This window comes from Carcharodon carcharias, chromosome 8, assembly GCF_017639515.1.
Source record: "Carcharodon carcharias isolate sCarCar2 chromosome 8, sCarCar2.pri, whole genome shotgun sequence".
Classification (NCBI taxonomy): domain Eukaryota; kingdom Metazoa; phylum Chordata; class Chondrichthyes; order Lamniformes; family Lamnidae; genus Carcharodon; species Carcharodon carcharias.
The window spans coordinates 15,745,136-15,763,504 of NC_054474.1; the positions used below are offsets into that span (position 1 = coordinate 15,745,136).

The 18,369-nt window shown below is 42.7% G+C and overlaps 1 protein-coding gene across 2 annotated transcripts; it reads left to right on the forward strand.

Annotated features, from left to right (window-relative positions):
- The first annotated feature begins 319 nt into the window (after positions 1 to 319).
- sqstm1 (sequestosome 1) lies at positions 320 to 18,118 on the forward strand. Of its 2 annotated transcripts, none has more exons than XM_041193232.1 (8): positions 320 to 866; positions 4,442 to 4,537; positions 6,565 to 6,779; positions 8,486 to 8,633; positions 9,263 to 9,346; positions 10,602 to 10,852; positions 12,900 to 13,005; positions 16,663 to 18,118. In XM_041193232.1, exons 1-8 carry the CDS (start codon positions 698 to 700, stop codon positions 16,818 to 16,820), a joined length of 1,227 nt encoding a protein of 408 aa, XP_041049166.1. In that variant the 5' UTR covers positions 320 to 697; the 3' UTR covers positions 16,821 to 18,118. The 2 variants fall into 2 exon arrangements, with proteins under 2 accessions (XP_041049166.1, XP_041049165.1); XM_041193231.1 differs by having other exon boundaries at positions 330 to 866; positions 12,792 to 13,005.
- Positions 18,119 to 18,369: the final 251 nt, after the last annotated feature.

Here is an 18,369-nt window from a genome sequence, read left to right on the forward strand (position 1 = left end):
GTTCCCCATTCTCACTACTGAGCAAATATGTTTCTTCTGAATTCCCCGTTGGATTTATTAGTAACTATCCTATCTTCATAGTCCCTACTTTTGCCTCTCCCACAAATGGAAATATCTTCTCCACGTCTATACTCTAACCAAACCCTTTCATAACGGTTTCATAACCTCTATTTTCCCCCTCCTTGGATTTTTTTTTTAAAAAGAATTAAGTTCTGGAAAGTAAGATTATAGTAACCATTTCGAAACACAGTTTAAAAATAAATATTATTGTGCTCGGACAGATCTCCAGGGCGACCGGATAACCCGAAAGAGAGGCAAAGCCTGCGGCCTTGCGCCAATTCCCCGTCGGTGCTCGCAGTCCCCCTTTTCCGTGCGAATGAAGAGCGACGTCACCCCTGTACACAGGAGCAAATCTCGGAGAGAGTGTGCGGAAGAGAAGGCTTGTCTTTGTGCTGATGAGTAACAGCCGGATCCGCGGTACAGGGGCGGGGAGTGTGTGTGTGTGTATATAAAGCCGGCACCCAGCACTGCCTACATTCCGCCTTGACTTGCGAAGAGCTAAGTCCTGAGACCTTTCCGTTGTCAATTTCTTGCTGCGCAACTGACGCCATCGGGACTTTCCGCCGCCAAGTAGCGAATTTCTTGCTACAAAGTAACGAGCGGGGTAATCCAGACGCCGTCCCGACGAGTCCGAGCCATGGCTTTCAACGTGAAGGTTTATCTGCTGGGGAAAGACGAGACGAACCGGGAGATCCGCCGCTTTACCGTCGACCATGGCGTGTCCACCAGCTTCACGTATCTCTACAAGAAGGTGGCCAGTGTCTTCCAGTCTCTGCGATCCGAGAACTTTCAGATGTATTACAAAGGTAGGCGTTTGTGACTGGGGGGGACAGGAGTTTGTAATAAACTTTTGTGGCCAACCTGAATTTCCCCGGATCATGTCTTGTTTGCGTTTGATTTTTTTTTTTCTCTTCGACCACGAAATTCGTGCTTTAAATGCTCTTGGGTAAACTTATGTTTGTCCAAATACACTTTTTAATACTGTCATCGGTAAAGGAAACGCATGCATTTCTGTGGTCTTAGTCAGCAAAATAGGGTTGGCACTGACCAGTGCCTTCCCTGATCCGCTGTTAACCTGTGTTTACCCTGAACTGGAACGGATTTGAATTGTTAGAATGCCGGGGCGATTGGGATCACTTCCACGGTAGGTTTTCTCCCAATATGTCGCTGTTGGGAGAAGATTTTAAAACAAAACAAGCCTTCTCTCGGGTTACCAAATTTGTTTTTAAGCGCCCCTGTCGGCCAGTGTAAAATGCGGAAATCCCTTGGATAGATTTCACCAACACGCATCGCCTCTGCTGATAGAGCTTTTGCTCAAATTATTTCTATAATCAGACAAAATCTGTCAATAGTTGCTGGTATTTTTTTATTTATAATTTTGTCATTATGGAAGGGGGAAAAGATGTGTTTCAGAACAATCAGGGGCGCATTTCCCACTAGTTCAAAAACACTGCAGATGCTGGAAATTTTGAAATGCAAACAAAAAAATATTGAAGATATTCTGCTTCTGGTGAAAGGTCACCAGACCTGAAATGTTAATGGGTTGGTTGAGTGCAATCAGTACTCTGCCTATTGCCTGTGGTTGCAAAAACTCAGAACCTGATTCTGCAATTGGGCAGCGCTTTCTGAACAATCCCTAGTGTATTGAATTACACTAACACCCAATTTCACGCAAGTTCTGTCGAAGAGTCATGAGGACTCGAAACGTCAACTCTTTTCTTCTCCGCCGATGCTGCCAGACCTGCTGAGTTTTTCCAGGTAATTCTGTTTTTGTTTAAGATTATCAGTCAGGCTCGCAATGTGGCTCACTTATGCCTACTAGAAGCTACATGTATTCCTATGCAGGAACCTGTCCTCTGAAGGCAAAAAGAACATGTCCAAACATTGCACCTTTTTTTTAGATAAACAAAAGCATGAGAGATAATAGCTCCCTGGTGTATTCACCATGGCGACGTCTCACCCAATCAGAGCTAGCTTGTCAACCAATCAGCACCACTTTTTTTCTCATGCAGTATAAATTGTTGTTTCCTTTGAAATTTGACATTCTTTCATTTGCCCTCTTTGATAGCATGTCTCCTTTCTACAGCAATACTCCAGTTCTGGACTACCAAGTGACTGTCTCCAAATTTAAAGTTGTGCATTGTTCTAAATTTCCCCCCACCAGAGGAAATAGTTTTGAATATGTGGTGCTGTGTGGCTCTGCTTTATTTTCTATTTGTGCAATCATAGAATCATATGGCACAGAAGCTGGTTTTATGGCCTATCATGCTGGCTGTTTGAAAAACTGTCCAATTTAGTCCCACTCTGCTGCTTTCTTCCGGTATCCAGGCAAATTGGTCCTTTTCAAGTATATGTTCAATTGCCTTCTGAATCTGATTTTCCCCCCCCCACCCCCCCCTTTCAGATAATCTGTAATAGCCCTGTTTTATATAAAGTGATTTTCCTTCATTTCTTCTCTAGTTCTTCTGCCAATTATTTTAAATATTTGACCACTGGTTAATGACCCTTTGCCAAAGGAAACAGAGCAAGTAGGGAGAAATTATCTAAACCTTCATAATTTTGAATATATTCAGTAAGTTTCCCCTCTAACCTTCCCTGCTCTAGGAAGAACAATCCCAGCTTCTCCAATCTCTCCACATAACTGAAGGCCCTTATCTCTGGTCTCATTCTGACAAACCTCCTCTGTATGCTCTCCAAGGCCTTGATGTACTTCCCAAGGTGTAGTGCACTGAATTGTACACAAAAATACCCCAACTTCATACAATATTATTAATACCCCCTAATCAACTACTGTTATCAGAAAGGAAAGCTTCATTTTAATTTAAACAGAACCTTTTAAAATAATGCCACCCACCCAGCCTTTAATATACCTGGGCTTTGGCCAGATGACCTAATCATAGCCCCACTGTAATTGGTAGCACTACTCTGAGCTGCATGGTGTTGCCCCCTGTCAGATGCCAGTTTTTTTTCAGTTGGTAGCAACTTTGCTAAGTCAAAAAGCTTGTGGTCCAAGGCTCATTCCAGGATCTGAACAAATAAGCTAAGGTGACACTTCAATGCAGTACCGTGGGAGTGCTACAATGTTGATGATGCTGCCCTTTGGAAACAATGTAAAACTGAGGTTTTCCCAATTTAGGTGTGGCGTTAAGACTCTTTGATACCCAAAAACATGAGGTGGGGTAGAGGATCAGCCATGATCTTATTGAATGATGGAGCAGGCTCAGGAGGCCAAATAGCCTATATCCGATCCTGTTTATTGCGTTCTTAATGAGATGAGTGGATAATAATAACTGATCTAAATTGGAAAATGTGACAGATTTTTGTTATGAGACTTCTAAAGTGAGACATATGCATGTACAACTTGACTTTTAAAATTCAGGTTAAAAATTGGAACGCAGTTGTGACTGGATGAGGTTAATTTACCTCCAGTTTGTAGCCTTTGTCAGGTTTAGAAAGTGCGGCTTTCCAGAAGGCTGCTAGCCAGAATGTTTCATTTTTAAGTATGCAAAATAAACAGCTATTTGTATTGTACAGAATCCTCTGAGGAGCTGGTGTTTTCCTATAAGCTCTAGTTTCTTCCCTGAGGCAGTAGTTTAGGGAGGGAATTGCAGCTGAAGGCATGACTGCCAGTGGCAGAGTGATTGAAATCAGGGATGCTCAAGAGACCAGAATTAGAGGAGTGCAGATATCAGAGGGTTGTGGGGCTGGAGGAGGTTAGGGACAGGGAGGGTTTAAGGCCGGAGAGGGATTTGAAAACCATTGCCAGACCAAGAGCCAATGTAGCTCGGAGAGTAAAGGGGTAATTGGTGAATGATGTAAGTCAAATACTGGCCTCTGGCTCCTGGAATCAACCTCCAAACGTAAATTCCAAAGATTCACAATCCACAATCCTCTGAGTGAAAGAATTTCTCCTCACCTCAGTCGTAAATGGCAAACACTTTTTTTTTTCCTGAGGCGATAACTCTTGCTTCTCCAGCCAGGGAAAGATAGTCTCTCTGCATGTACCTTGTCAAGCCCTCTCAGAATCCTGCATGTCAATGAGATCACCACCTCTTGTTCTTCTAAACTGCAGAAAGTATAAACCCCATTCTACTCGATCTGCCCTCATGGGACAATCCTCTCGTCTCAGGAATCAATCAGGTGAACCTTCATTGCACCCCTTCTGAGGCAAGTTTATTGTTCCATGGGCAAGGAGACAAAACGGCACACCCTGTGGTCTCACAAGCCCCATATAATTGCAGCAAGTTTTCTTTACTCCTCTGCTTCAACCCCCTTGCCATAAAAGCTAATATAGTATTTGCATTCCTAATTGCTTGCTATACCTGCATGTTAACTTTAAAGTTCAAGTTGAATCTGCAAGCTAATTAGACACTTTTTTCAGATGAGGAAGGGGACATGATTGCGTTCTCCAGTGATGATGAACTGATGATGGCTTTGTCCTTTCTTAAAGAGGGGACCTTCCGCGTCTACATCAGAGGTAAGATTTCCTATCACTCTTTGCTAAAATCAGCCCATTAGCTGCTTGCCTCATTCCCATTGAGTATAAATATAGGGAGGTGGAAACTATGGCACAAAAAAAACTATTATTGTAAACTGTTCAAACATGGGCAGCATCAACCAGCGGGCTGAATATTGCACAAAACTGAAGGTTACCATGTGTTGATTTAAGTGTTTTCCTTCCCTATTATATTTTGGTAGCAATGTGCTAAATTAATCTGACAATAGTTATTGTTAATTGGATACAGCTATACTTGCAAACAATTTATAAAGTTGTAAAGCAACTTGACATTGTGGAAGATGTTATGTGTAAACACAGCCTTGCAGTGACAGTTGTTAATATTAAAGACCACTCTATACTACACGTCACAAAAACCTGTTGACTGAAATGCCCTTGCACTTGGGGCAGAAAACGTTTCTCTTTATTGTAAACTTATTTAAATAATAAGCAATGTTTATGCTGGGTATAATCCAATTTTCAAGCACTTCTCTCTCTTCCCCCCCCCCCCCCAACACATGCCCACATGTTTGTTGGAACATAAACGCTTTAAATTTGGGAGAAATGGTTGACAATTTCAATTGCAAAACTGCTTCAACGTGTACAGTGATGACACTTCGAGTGAATGAAATCAATCCCCTATTTTTGGTCTTGTTGTACAGGCAGACAGGAGCAGAAATGTAAATGTGAATTTCCCAGCACCAGGTGGACCAGATAGTCCCATCAGGGCAGCAGCAGCTTCCAACTATTCAGACTTTTTTTATTCATTCATGGGATGTGGGCCAGCATTTATTACCCTTGTTCAGAGGGCATTTAAGAGTTGGGTTGGATCTGGAGTCACATGTAGGCCGCACCAGGTAAGGATGGCAGATTTCCTTCCATAAAGGACATTTTTACGATAATGGTTTCATGGTCAACATCAGACTTTTAATTCCAGATTTTTATTGGATTCAAATTTCATCATCTGCCATGGTGGGATTCGAATTTGGGTCCCCAGAGCATTACTCTGGGTCTCTGGAATAGCAGTCAGTGACGATGCCACCACCCCTCATTCCCTGTGCCAGGTTTCTTGTGCAACAGCAGCTGAGCAAAGCACCTTGTGTTTGTGGGACAGCTCCACCAGGGTGATTTTCCTCTGCCAGGCAGGCCATGTCCGCCAGCAGTCTGCTGACCTGCAGGTCAAGCAGCTGCCTCTCCCAGTCGGACAGTGTTTCGGCCAGCAGCTAATGTGCTCGCACCACTGCTGTGCCGGTGCCCAGGCTCATGAGCCGCCACACTCCTTCCCATTTTTTTTTCCATATTCAAACAGAGATTGGGTTACATTTACCAGCCACCTCCTGCGCACAAACACCTTGGCTCTGTTCAGCATTCGACACTAAAAGTGGTCTCTGAGGTTGTGAGGAAGCTCGCCACTCCAAATGTGATCTCCAGCCACAGGTTCCATCTTTCCCATGCTCACCTCTCCTCCAATCACAGCTGCATCTTTCCCCCCGCCTCTCACTAGAGACAATTGCGCTTTTGTTGTTAGAATGTTCAGCCCTGCCCTTTGCTTGAGTCTCATTGCTATACAAGCTGAAACTGGATTTGGATGGCAGGTTTCTTTCCCTAAAGGACATTTATGAAGCAGTTGGGCTTTTTGGGACAGACTTAACAATTTCATGGTCACTTTTACTGAGACCAGTGTTATACCTTCAAATATTCTAAAACTGAATTCAAATCCTCAAGCTGATGGATCACTAATTCAGGCCAGCGAAGTGAGATAATTACACTATCTGTGCTTAGTGATTTTAGGTTTTGTGAAGGGTAAGAGATTAAATCCTCCAATTATTGGGATTATTAGCAGATAACAGTCGATGGGCAAAGGTTGTTGCTAATCCATCTCTTTATTCCCAGCTGATCTGAAAATGTTAAATCGTTGCTTGAGTTAAGTCACTCTGTTCCCAGAGGAATATTTAACAACTTTCCACTCACTGATGAATGCTGTCTTCCTTAATTTTTTTCAAACCTAGATAAGAAGGAGTGCAAACATGGCCAGGACAAGGGAGCTGGGCCAATTCATCCAAGCATCATCTGTGATGCCTGCAATGGCCCTGTGATTGGTCCTCGCTACAAGTGCTCTGTGTGTCCTGACTATGATCTGTGTGGTGCCTGCAAGGGGAAAGGATTCCACAAGGAACATGAGATGCTGCTGTTCCAGACCCCTCAATTTTTCCATCCATTTGAGGTGAGACTGTCCATTTACTAAGCAAATGTGGCTCTTTCCAAAAGCCAGAGCAGTAATTACCATGCCCTCTGGTAGACTACTGTATGGATGGTGGGCAATTTTAAGAATGATTTGGTTGAGATCCATGAGTCTTTTTTTAAATTCTTCACAGCAATATCTATAGCTCCTTTCACCCCTTATTGACCTAGCTGGTAAATCTACTGAACCATGCTGACAGGAAAGTCACAAGTTCAGATCCTAGGTTAAGTTAGCTCAGTTGTGCTAAACCTTTAAATCACTGGTTAGGGCTCAGCTGGAGAACTGTGGCCAATTCTAGGCACTATACTTTAGGAAAGATGTCTAAGCCTTGGAGAGGTTGTGCCAGGGATGAAAAACTTCAGTTATGTGGAGAGACTGGGAAAACTGGGATTGTTCTCCTTGCAGTAGAGACGGTTAAGGGGAGATTTAACGGAGGTGCTCTCAGGCTGAGAGCGTTTTGATAAAGTAAATAAGTACAAACTTTCCCACTGGTGAGGGGTCAATAACCAAAGGAAACAGATGTGAGGTGATTGGCAAAAGAACCGGAGGCAAAATGGAGAAAAATTTTAACACAGCGAGTTGTGAACTAAAGCACTGTGAATGGGTAGTGGAAACAGCTATGTTATTAAAAAGGAATTGGATAAAAATTTGGGTGGGTGCAGGGTGATGGGGGTGGGAGGGGCTGGGATGTTGGGAAGGCCAAGAAATTGGGACTAATTGGCTCTTTCAAAGAGCTGGCACAGGCATAGGCACAAGGGGCCAGGTGGCCTTCTGTGCTTTATCGTTTTATGATGAAGGAAGAAAGAAGAACCATCTCTTGGTTAAAGATGGGGTAAATGGGCTCAAGTTTGTACTCGTTTTGGAAGCCCTGCTGAGATTATCTGCATGGATCCCAAAAGAATATGGTTGGTTTGGGAGTGGCAGTGTTGACCCTCCCTCCAGGTTAACAATGCTCCCGACTGACCAAATTTTCCTAAGTGACCACTGGTGTGAGGGTGGAAGCTATCTGTGAAACCAGTAGGAGTTGCTACTGAAGATGTACCTGGAAGTATATTTCTAATTTGCTAATTGCAGAGCTGCTTTGTTATTGAGTAATAATAGTTTGGATTGTATTAAACCTAACTTCAGCATGCCAGTTAAGTAGCCTTGTGAAAGATGAGTCATAGAATTTTACAGTGCAACAGCTGCGCTGGCTTTTGAACGAACTATCATTTGTCCCATTCCCCTGCTCTCTTCCCATGGCCCTGTAAACATTTTTCCCCCTTCAAATGTTTATCCAATTCCTTGAAAGTTACTATTGAATCTGCTTCTTACAGTCTTTCAGGCTGCTACAGACCATCAAAGCCCACTGACTTTATAAGAAAATAAATTATCTTCCTCTCCTCTCTGACTCTCTGGCTAATTATTTTAAATGTGAATTCTGGTCACCTAGCAGTTCTGCTGAAAGGTCCTGGAAGGTTGAACCACTATGTTCTGAATCTAAACCCTACCTATGACCAAACCTTGTCATCTAACTGCAGTGATTCATGTGCTGCTGTTCCCAATTAAGTATTGAAATTGGGTCACATAGCCTCCAGGCTGGTTTTATGTTGGTCATCTCCCATCAGGCAATGCACAAGTTATACTTATTTATTTTCTTTGTTTACAAAAAAATGTGCTCAGTTTAACTTTTCTCTTATCCTGAGCAGCGGTTTCCGCGAGGGATGTGGCACCACAAGAAGAGAAATGGAGGTCTGTGTCACTGGGCTATGGCACAGCAAGAATCCTTTGCTCAGGCAGCAGCTTGTTCTGGCAGACAGCAGCCACCAGCTGAAAAGCCAACCCCAGCTCAGGAAGGTAAGTTGGTTAATGTGCTTCTGTATCAGGTATTGTCAAGGTGTGGAATTTTAATGCAGAGTCATTAATCTCTTCATGTCTCGGGCACTTTCCAGCTATAGCAGGGGTTAGGTGTAGATTAATACTTTTTTTTTAAAACTAGAAAGTATTACAGCTAGATTTACCAGAGGTGAGGGATGTCTGTTGTATGGAGCGACTGCAGAAGATGGGATTGTTCTTAGACCAGAGAAAGCTAAGGGGATATTTAATAGAAGTGTTCAAAATCAGAAAGGGGTTTTGATAGAGTAAATGTGGAGAAACTGCTTCCAGTGGCAAGAGAGTAAGAAGACACAGATTTAAGATAATTGTCAAAAGAACCAAAGGGAAGAGGAGGAAATCTTTAGTTAATGTAGCAGTGGTCCTTTAAATTCAACTCGTCCCTCCAAATGAGATTCCTTCCTTGAGTAGAGTACTTAATTATTTGGAAAGATTTGTCATGTCATTTTTTAGGAGGGGAGATGAAGGGGAGAAAATAAATATTTTGTGGTGAGCCATTTGGAATAAAATTGCTTGAGTGGAACAGGAAGAGAAACAATTACTTGCAATGCACAGTGATGAATTGCTCCTGTATTCAAACCTTTTTTCTGCAGCTTCTGGGGGCCAGAAACAGGACCAGAACGTGAACTATCTGAAGAATGTGGGAAGAAATGTGGCTGCAATGCTCAGTCCACTTGGTAAGTTTGGAAACTTGTAGTTTCACCCCCAGTCTCTTGGTTTGTGACCCTGGTGGTTTATGTGGTGACTGCACCCTCCAAGATTGACTCTGCTCTTGCCCCATCTGCTCCGTGATGAGGGGGAAAGGGTACATGTACATTTCTTCATTAGATGTGTGCTTCCATTCAATGTGCCAGTCATTACTGCAACACCAGCACTGCACCCGCACCCCCCCCCCCCCCCCCCCCCCCTTACTATTTTGGGGGAACAAAAGCTCCCAGCTTGGGGAGCCCTGTCTCCCATCACTGATTATTTTTTTGCCTTCATAAGGGATAGAATGAAGATTCATCCCTGACGAGACCTAACTCCTGAACCTGAGAGAGACCTGCTATTGTTTTCCCCTTGTCTACCACAACTTCTTCCTACCTTGGAAGAAGCAGTTTTTGATGGAGGAGCAGGAAAATCCCCTTGAAAGTTCCACCTACTCTCCTGGTGTGGCATTCTAGGGGCTTTGTCCACAGATGCTCTATGTGCTCAGGCATGTTGCTGAAAGTATTTTCAGAACCAAAACAGGCCATTCAGTTCAACTGGTTTACACACAAAACAAGCTGCCTTCTATACTTCTTCATTTAACCCTATTGATGGTATTCTGTTCCTTGCTCCTTCATGTTCTTAACTTGTATCCCCTTTAATTCATCTATCCTATTCAATTCAACTGCTCCCTGTGGTAGCGAGTTCTCATTCCCTGGGTGAAGAAGTTCCTCCTGGATTTATTGGCGATTATCATTTTATTTGGTGAAGGCTGGTTAAGTTTGTTGGCTAGCATGCAGTTCAAAATAACACCAACGGCATGGGTTCAATTCCCATTCTGGCTGAGATAGACTTGGGACCTGTTTCCTTGCCCTGCCCAAGAGTGGAAGGCAATGGCAAACCAATACTGACAAAAAACTGCCAAGATAACAGTTCAGGATGAAGCATCAGCAGACAATGAGCCAAGGATCTACCTTCAGGCAGAGCACGTATACCATGCTATCTTTTATTCCCCTCGTTCTTGCCTTCCCACAAAAGGGAACATCTTGTCCACGTCTACCCTATCAAACCTATTCATAATCTTAAAGATCTCTATCAGATCATCCCCCTGCCTTCTCTGGCCTTTCCTGATAGATTTAGCATCTCGACTCTGGAATCATGTAGTAAATCATTTTTGTACTTTCTCTGGTGCTTCTATGTCCTTTTTTAACGTGGGGATCAGAACTTGTTCTCTTTGTGTTGCAGGAATTGATGTTGACATTGATGTGGAGCACAGGGGCCAGCGTTTTAAAGCTACTGAGTGCTCCGTGGAGAGCCAGCCCGGCTCTGCAGCTGGTGAAGCACATCCTGGTCCATCACCTGCTGACCAAAGCAAGACGGGAGCAACTGCCAGCTCCGGACAGGAACAGAGTGAGGTTGTGCTGATGGACATGGATCAGTCAGCCACAAACCAGAATCCCTTTGAAGCTTTCACCCCAAACAATGTGGATTCCAAGGTAAAAGAAACGACTTCACTCTGCTAAATCATTTAATCCACACTACTCAAGCTTCTACACCTATACATTGAGTGTATTTTAATATCCATGCTTGGAATATGGGTATCGCTAGCAAGGCTGGAAGTTATCACTCATCCTGAGTTGCATTGAGGAAGGTGTGGTGGTGGGCAATCACTGGTAGCAGGTTTGATACAACCAAATGAATTGCAAGACCACTTTTTTTAGAGGGCAGTTAAAAGTGAAGTGTTGCTGTTGGAATCACACATAAGCCCAGACCAGGGAAGGACAGCACATTTCTTCCATAAACGGTCATTAGTGAGCCAGCTGAGTTCTTGCAACAATCCAGCAGGTTTCCATGGTCACTTATTTCCATGAAACCTTTTTTTAAAATTTCCAAATTCTTACTCTACTTTCTATGGTTGGATTTTAACTTTTTTGACTGGAGATTATTCATCTAGTCCTGTAGGCTACTTGTCCAGTAAAAGAATCAGCACACTACCCAGAGTACATGTGACGAGATGTGAGCACTAAAGTGGTGAGAGGGTAGGAAATGGAGACAAAGATGGCCATCGCTACTCAAATAATGCTGAGTTCAAATGGCAACAGTTGAGGGTTTTTTGAAGTTTACTTATAGTTCAGAAAATCCTCAACGCAAAGTAAAGGGCCATGTATGATAAAATAAATATTTGTCTTGCAGAGTTTGGAGGGGGAGGCTTTTGAACTCTGGTAGCCTGTTTCACATGGCTCACTTCTGTGATGACATAATGGATTCCCATTGCCCACAACCCACCCTAAATACCTTGCATGTTTTTTTTATTTATTCATGGGATATAGGCATCACTGGCCAGGTCAGCGTTTATTGCCATCCCTAGTTGTCCTTGTTCAGAAGGCAATTAAGAGTCAACCACATTGCTGTGGGCCTGAAGTCACATGTAGATCAGACCAGGTAAGGATGGCAGATTTCCTTCCCTAAAGGACATTAGTGAGCCAGATGGATTTTTACGACAATCGGCAATGGTTTCATGTTCACCATCAGACTTTTTTTAATTAAAGATTTTTTTAGGTGAGTTCAAATCCCACCATCTGCCTTGTCACAATTTGTCCAGTGTTGGTCTAGATATGCAGTGATCCCGTTGGGATCACTCATGATCCCCGCAAAGCTGTAGCCTTGCAGTTCTAATTGTATAACTACAATGCAAAACATCCCTAAATTCCTACATCCCAACAGTGACTCCACTTCATAAGTGCTTAAGTGGTTCTAAAGAGCTTTGGGGCATCTCAAGGTTGTGAAAGGTGCCAAACAAACGCAAGTCTTCTTAATCCAGGACATCCTAAAGGGTGAAATTAGCCCAGCCTGAAAAATCAAGTGTTAGCCAAAATTTGGCTCTAATAAACCATCACTTTCAAAAACACGAATTATCTCATGGTTGGGATCTTTTCGTGCACAAATTGCCTTGTTTCCTACATTACAAAAGAGACAGCTGTAATTTTGAGTGTGAAGGCCTTTGGTCTGAAGGTCATGAAAGGTGCAGTATAAATACAAGGTTTTTTTTTCATTCGGTTGGGGGGGGTCAATGATGATCGAGATTAGACGTCCTATCCCCCATTCAGGAACAGTGATATCAGATGTGGTGACCCCTAAATGCTGCTGTGGTTGAAGTCCACTAAATCTACACAATCCAGAGTGCAACCTGGATCTGGTGCCTACCTGGGCTGGATGACATCATATCAGCCCGAATGTTGACCCATTGTGGAAACATCTTTATCTAACCCAACTGTTTCAGACCAGTGTCTGTTAACGTTTTCTTAAAAACAAATGCTTTTAAGAGTGAAGAAGTTAATTTTCAAAATACAATTTGAGTGAAAAGTATTAATTTATTAACATTCCAGGTTTAATGTTACTTTTTTTTAAAATGAGCTGCATCCCCTTTCCTGACAGACATCCAGTGTTGACAGTAATATTGACGAGGAATGGACTCATCTGTCAGACAAAGGGGTTGATCCATCAACTGGTGAACTGCAGTCAATGCGGCAACTTTGTTTGCAGGAATATGAGGAGGTGCAGTCTTCAAATCAGCAACAAAGCTCTAGCTCCTATGAAATGGGACCCACTGGACTGAGAGAAGCAGCTCTGTACCCTCATCTCCCACAGGGTAAGTGAACATACGAACAAGGAGCAGGAGTAGACCATTCGGCTCCTCGAGCCTGCTCCGCCATTTTAATAAGATCACAGCTGATCTAATAGTAACCTGAAATCTGCATCCCACCTACCCCCGATAATCTATCACCCCCTTACTTACCAAGAATCTATCTAGCTCTGTCTTAAAAATATTCAAAGGCTCTGCTTCCACTGCTTTTTCAGGAAGAAAGTTCCAAAGACTCACGACCCTCAGAAAAAAATTTCACCTCGTCTCCATTTTAAATGGGGAAACCCCTTATTTTTAAGCAGTGATCCCTAGTTCTAGATTCTCCCACAGGAGGAAACATCCTCTCCACATCCACCCTGTCAAGAACCTGCCAGGATCTTATATGTTTCAATCGAGTTGCTTCTTAACGCTTCTAAACTCCAGCTGATACAAGCCCAGCATGTCTAATCTTTCCTCATAAGTCAACCCACCCATTCCAGGTATTAGTCTGATAAACCTTCCCTGAACTGTTTCCAACACACTTGCATCCTTCCTTAAATAAAGTGACCAATACTGTACACAAGTATGCTAGATGCGGTCTCACTAGTGCTCTGATAACTGAAGCATAATGTCCCTACTTTTGTAATCAATTCCCCTAGCAATAAATGGTAACATTCCACTAGCTTTCCTAGTTACTTGCTGTACCTGTATACTAGCCTTTTGTGATTCATGCACCAAGATGCCCAGATCCCTCTATATTTCAGAGCTCTGCAATCTCTCACTATTTAGATAATATGCTTCTTTTATTCTTCCTGCCAAAATGGACAATTTCACATTTTCCCACATTATAGTCCATTTGCCAGATCCTTGCCCACTCACTTATTTACATCTTTTGTAGCCTCCTTACATCCTCTTCACAGCTTACTTTCCTACCTATCTTTGTGTCATCAGCAAATTTGGCAACCATCCCATCCATCCCCTCATCCAAGTTACTTATATAAATTGTAAACAGTTGAGGTCCCAGCACTGACCCCTGTGGCACACCACTTGTTTACATCTTGCCAACCTGAAAGACCCATTTGTGCCTACTGTCTGCTTCCTGTCAGCCAGCCAATCTTCTACCCATGTCAATATGTTACCCCCTGTACCATGAGCTTTTATTTTACACAATAACCTTTTGATGTGGCACTTTTATCAAATGCCTTCTGGAAACGTAAGTACAGTACATCCACTGGTCCCCCTTTTATCCACAGCACGTTGCTTCTGCAAAGAACTCTAGTAAGTTGGTTAAACATGATTTCCCTTTCACAAAACCATGTTGACTCTGCCTGATGACCTTGAGCTTATCCAAGTGCCCTATTATAACTTCTTTAATAATAGCTTCTAACATTTCCCCTATGACTTAAGCTAACTGGCCTGTAGTTTCCCGCTTTCTGTCTCCCTCCCCTTTTGAATAGCGGAGTTACACTTGCTATCTTCCAATCTAATGAGACCTTGCCCGAATCTATGGAGTTTTGGAAAATTAAAACCAATGCATCAACTATCTCACTAGCCACTTCTTTTGAGACTCTAGGAGGAAGTCCATCAGGACCCAGGCACTTGTCAGCCCGCAGCTCCAACAATTTACTCAGTACCACTTCTCTGGTGATTGTATAATTTTCCTGTGTTCATCCCTCCATTTCCTGACTTATAGCTGCTTCTGGGATGTTACTTGTATCCTCTATAGTGAAGACTGATGCAAAATACCTGTCCACTTCATCTGCCATTTTAGTATTTTCCATTATCAATTCTCCAGACTTACTTTCTATAGGAAGTGAAGGGTTTTTAATAACTTAGGTGGTCCTTGAAGTCAAATAGCAAATGCTGGAAATACTCGGCAGCATCTTTGGAGAGAGAAACAATGCCAACATTTCAGGTTGATGACCTTTCATCTGCCTGATGTAGTACTTTTACTTTTGTATTAGTTCATGAAGTCAGATTGGTTGGATTTTTAAATGTTGACTCTGTCACATTTTTGACCAATTTACACTGCTGCAAAGTGCCTAGGGGACATAGTGCTATATAAATGCACATGCATATATGGAAGGTTCCAAGTTTCAACATTTGTTCTATGGGGAGTTAATCTCAAAAAGTGATTGTGAAACAACTTCAAACTTTTATCTCTGGGAGCCTGACTTTCAGTGCAGTCAGCCAATGAGAGCATGTCCTCTTTCAACTGTTGGAATGTGGTGCCAAGATTTCACTTAATTGTCCACCATGTAAAATGAAGTGGGTTGGTGACTGCCTCTCCCCTAGTATGCTTATAGGAACAACAAGGCCATTCAGTTCCTCGATCCTGTTCCACCATTCAAATTCATTCATCCATTCCACTAGCCATAAAGTCATAACTTAACAGCACTGTGGGTGTACCTACACCATGGGGACTGCAGTGGTTCAAGGAGGCATTCAATACCACCTTCTCGAGGGCAGTTAGGGAGGGCAATAAATGCTGGCCTAGCCAGTGAAGCCCACATCTGTAAATGAATAAAAAATAATGTTGACTCCATCCACTTGTCTTGGCTTCATAGTTAAACAAAAATAAATCTCCAGTCACAAGATGTCTATTGTGGGGAAATTGGAGGAGATTTTATCATGTACCACGTTGTTGGACCTGGGTAAAGGGAGCAAAGGCCAGTTTGTCCTCCTTTTCCATGGCCAGAATATTATGCTGCGCTTGTGCCCGATACACCCAAGTGTGAAATGACGCGGGACGACATCTGGCATTGCGCACTTGCGTGATATTTCGTTTGGCAGGTGCATACCAAAGTTGGTTGCGCACCTGCCAATAATTGAAAGGCCTATTAAGGCCATTAACAAGCTAATTAAAATCAAATTTACGCTGCCCGTCCAACCTCATGGTTGGTGGGCAGGCGCAAAGGCCAAGTTGCCTTTACGTTTTTTTTTTAGGAACCCTCATACACGAGCGGGATGAGGTTTCCTAGAGCAAATAAACATTAAAAACATGTCCCATAGTCACATGAGGGGACATTTTTCCTGTATTTAATTTTTAAAAAGGCACTTCCCTGAGGCAGCTCTGTGCTTCAAGGAGATTGAAGTGCTCCTTTGTGTGCATGCACAAACTGCTCCTTCCTCCCACTGCCCGCACAGGTAACGCCGAGTGCTGCCACTCATGATCCATGCAGGGTGGGCCTTAATTGGCCTGCCCACATGAAATCACGGTGCGGAGCTGATCATGGGCAGTGGTGGCTTCCTGATCGCTCCCGCTGAACCCGTCCAATGAGGGAAAAATTCTGGCCCATGAGATTTTTATTTATTCAGTATGTAGTCACTTCCAAGCACAGCACTTATTGCCCATCCTTAATTGCCTGTGAGAAAATTATAGTAATGTCTTAATGAACCACTAACATTTGGCCTATTACTGGGTTTGGAGGCAGTAAAACTATATGCAATGTACAGTTAAGAAAAAGGCCATTTGTCCCATCTAACCTATGCTGGCATTTATGGTCCATACTGGCCTCCCCAACTCATACTCACCCTACATGTATACATTGAGCTACTGCGTGAATGCATCCTATGTTACTCACCTTAACCACTCACTGTGGTAGCAAGTTCTACATTGTACTGCTCTTTTGGGTAAAGAAGTTATCTTGAGAGTATCGTGAGGTAACGTGTGTTCTCTTCCAGATGCAGAGCCATGTCTAATAGAAGCCCTGTCCCAGATGCTGTCTATGGGATTCCACGATGAAGGAGGTTGGTTGACTCGGCTCTTGCAGACCAAGCAGTGCGACATTGGGTCAGCACTGGATGCCATGCAGCCTGCTAAAGGGCCGGCTCGCCAATAAATTACTTTGGAGAAGAAAAGGTCCATCAGCAACATCTAATTATCCTAATTTTTTTTGCAATATTATCAGATTGCTATTTTCTGTTAGTGAATTATAATCATCTCCTGTAACTGCACTTTTGAATTTGAATGTTCCATCAAGGCTGAGCAGATTTAGTGACGCCTATTTTAATTAGCAGCTATATTTTCCCAGTGTTGGGGAAGAATGCCCGCAAGTTGATTTTGGTTTTGCAAGTTTTTGTAAAACTTAACTTATATCCCATGCTGGTTCATTAAACTCCCCACATCCATAAAGAACTGAACTTGTTCTGTTTGTTGCCTCAGCTCAGGCTGGGTCATGGGTTACTTCACTGTATTGGTGTTCAACTGGACAACCTGCCCACTTTTCTCTCCTGTATGAATTAGGGGAAGTATGCACTAGAAAGGAAACACTTTGTGATTGGGTAATTGATGAAAGATATTGTTTGGCTTATTTACAGTATTTGTGATATGGTCTTTTCACCATTTAACCTGCTGCTTCTACCCACTAGTAAGCATAGGAGGGTAGGCCGGGCCTGAGCAGAGCACCCTTTTTTAAAAAAAAAAACATTCATTTGTAGGGATGACCTGTATCTTGAGTAATTGGGACCAAAAATGTTTGTGATTGTGGGGGAAGGAGAGAGAGAATAAAAACTCTGGACCTGTTCATGCAGCAACTAAGGACTTTATTGAAAACTCTGGGATTGGTTTTATTGACTGAGTGCAAATGAGGCCATGGAATGAGTAAGGCTAAAGCCAAAGTTGGACTGAAGTGGTCTATATTATTAACTATACCTGACTAGTTCCACTCTGAAATTACAATGGGGTTGTCAGACTGCACACTGGATGTTTAAAAAAGGGCCAACCACTTAACGACCTCACTGCAAATGGCAGCCTTTAAACTACCTGTGCAAGTAAGCCTACTGGCTGCCATTTTGGCAGCAATAACACCTTGGACAAGTTGAAATTGCCCCTTCTAACCCTATGGAACTACCAACAGGCCAACTGCAATCTTTAGTTGAGGGTAGGAGAAAGAGAATTGGCACCAAATGAAATGTGTGTGTCCTCTTGCCCACTGTATTAAGTAATAATATAATGACTTGAATTTGAACCTTTTTTTGCTCTCTTCCCCCCACTTGCACCCCCATGATAGTATTGTGTAATCTTCAGAATGTCACTGCCCTCATGTAGAAAACACTTAAATGTTATAATTTAGCATTAGAATTTTAGTCTGTACTTCTCATGTTAATCCCTGCAATAAAATATGCATTATAAAAAAAACAGGATGGCAATGAATTGAAGTTACTGAGCAAGGTCACTGGAAATTGACTGTACTGATGTTTGAAGTTCACACACAAAAGGCTTTAAATAGAAGTGGCTACTATAATGACCATTAAATGTTCGAGCCAGAAAACTGAATGTGTTGAAATTTCAGCCTTTTCATACTATATGGGGAAAAGAACATGGGAATGGGAACAACACATCTAGAGTACTGTGTACTGTACAGCTTTGGTCTCCTTACTTAAAGGATA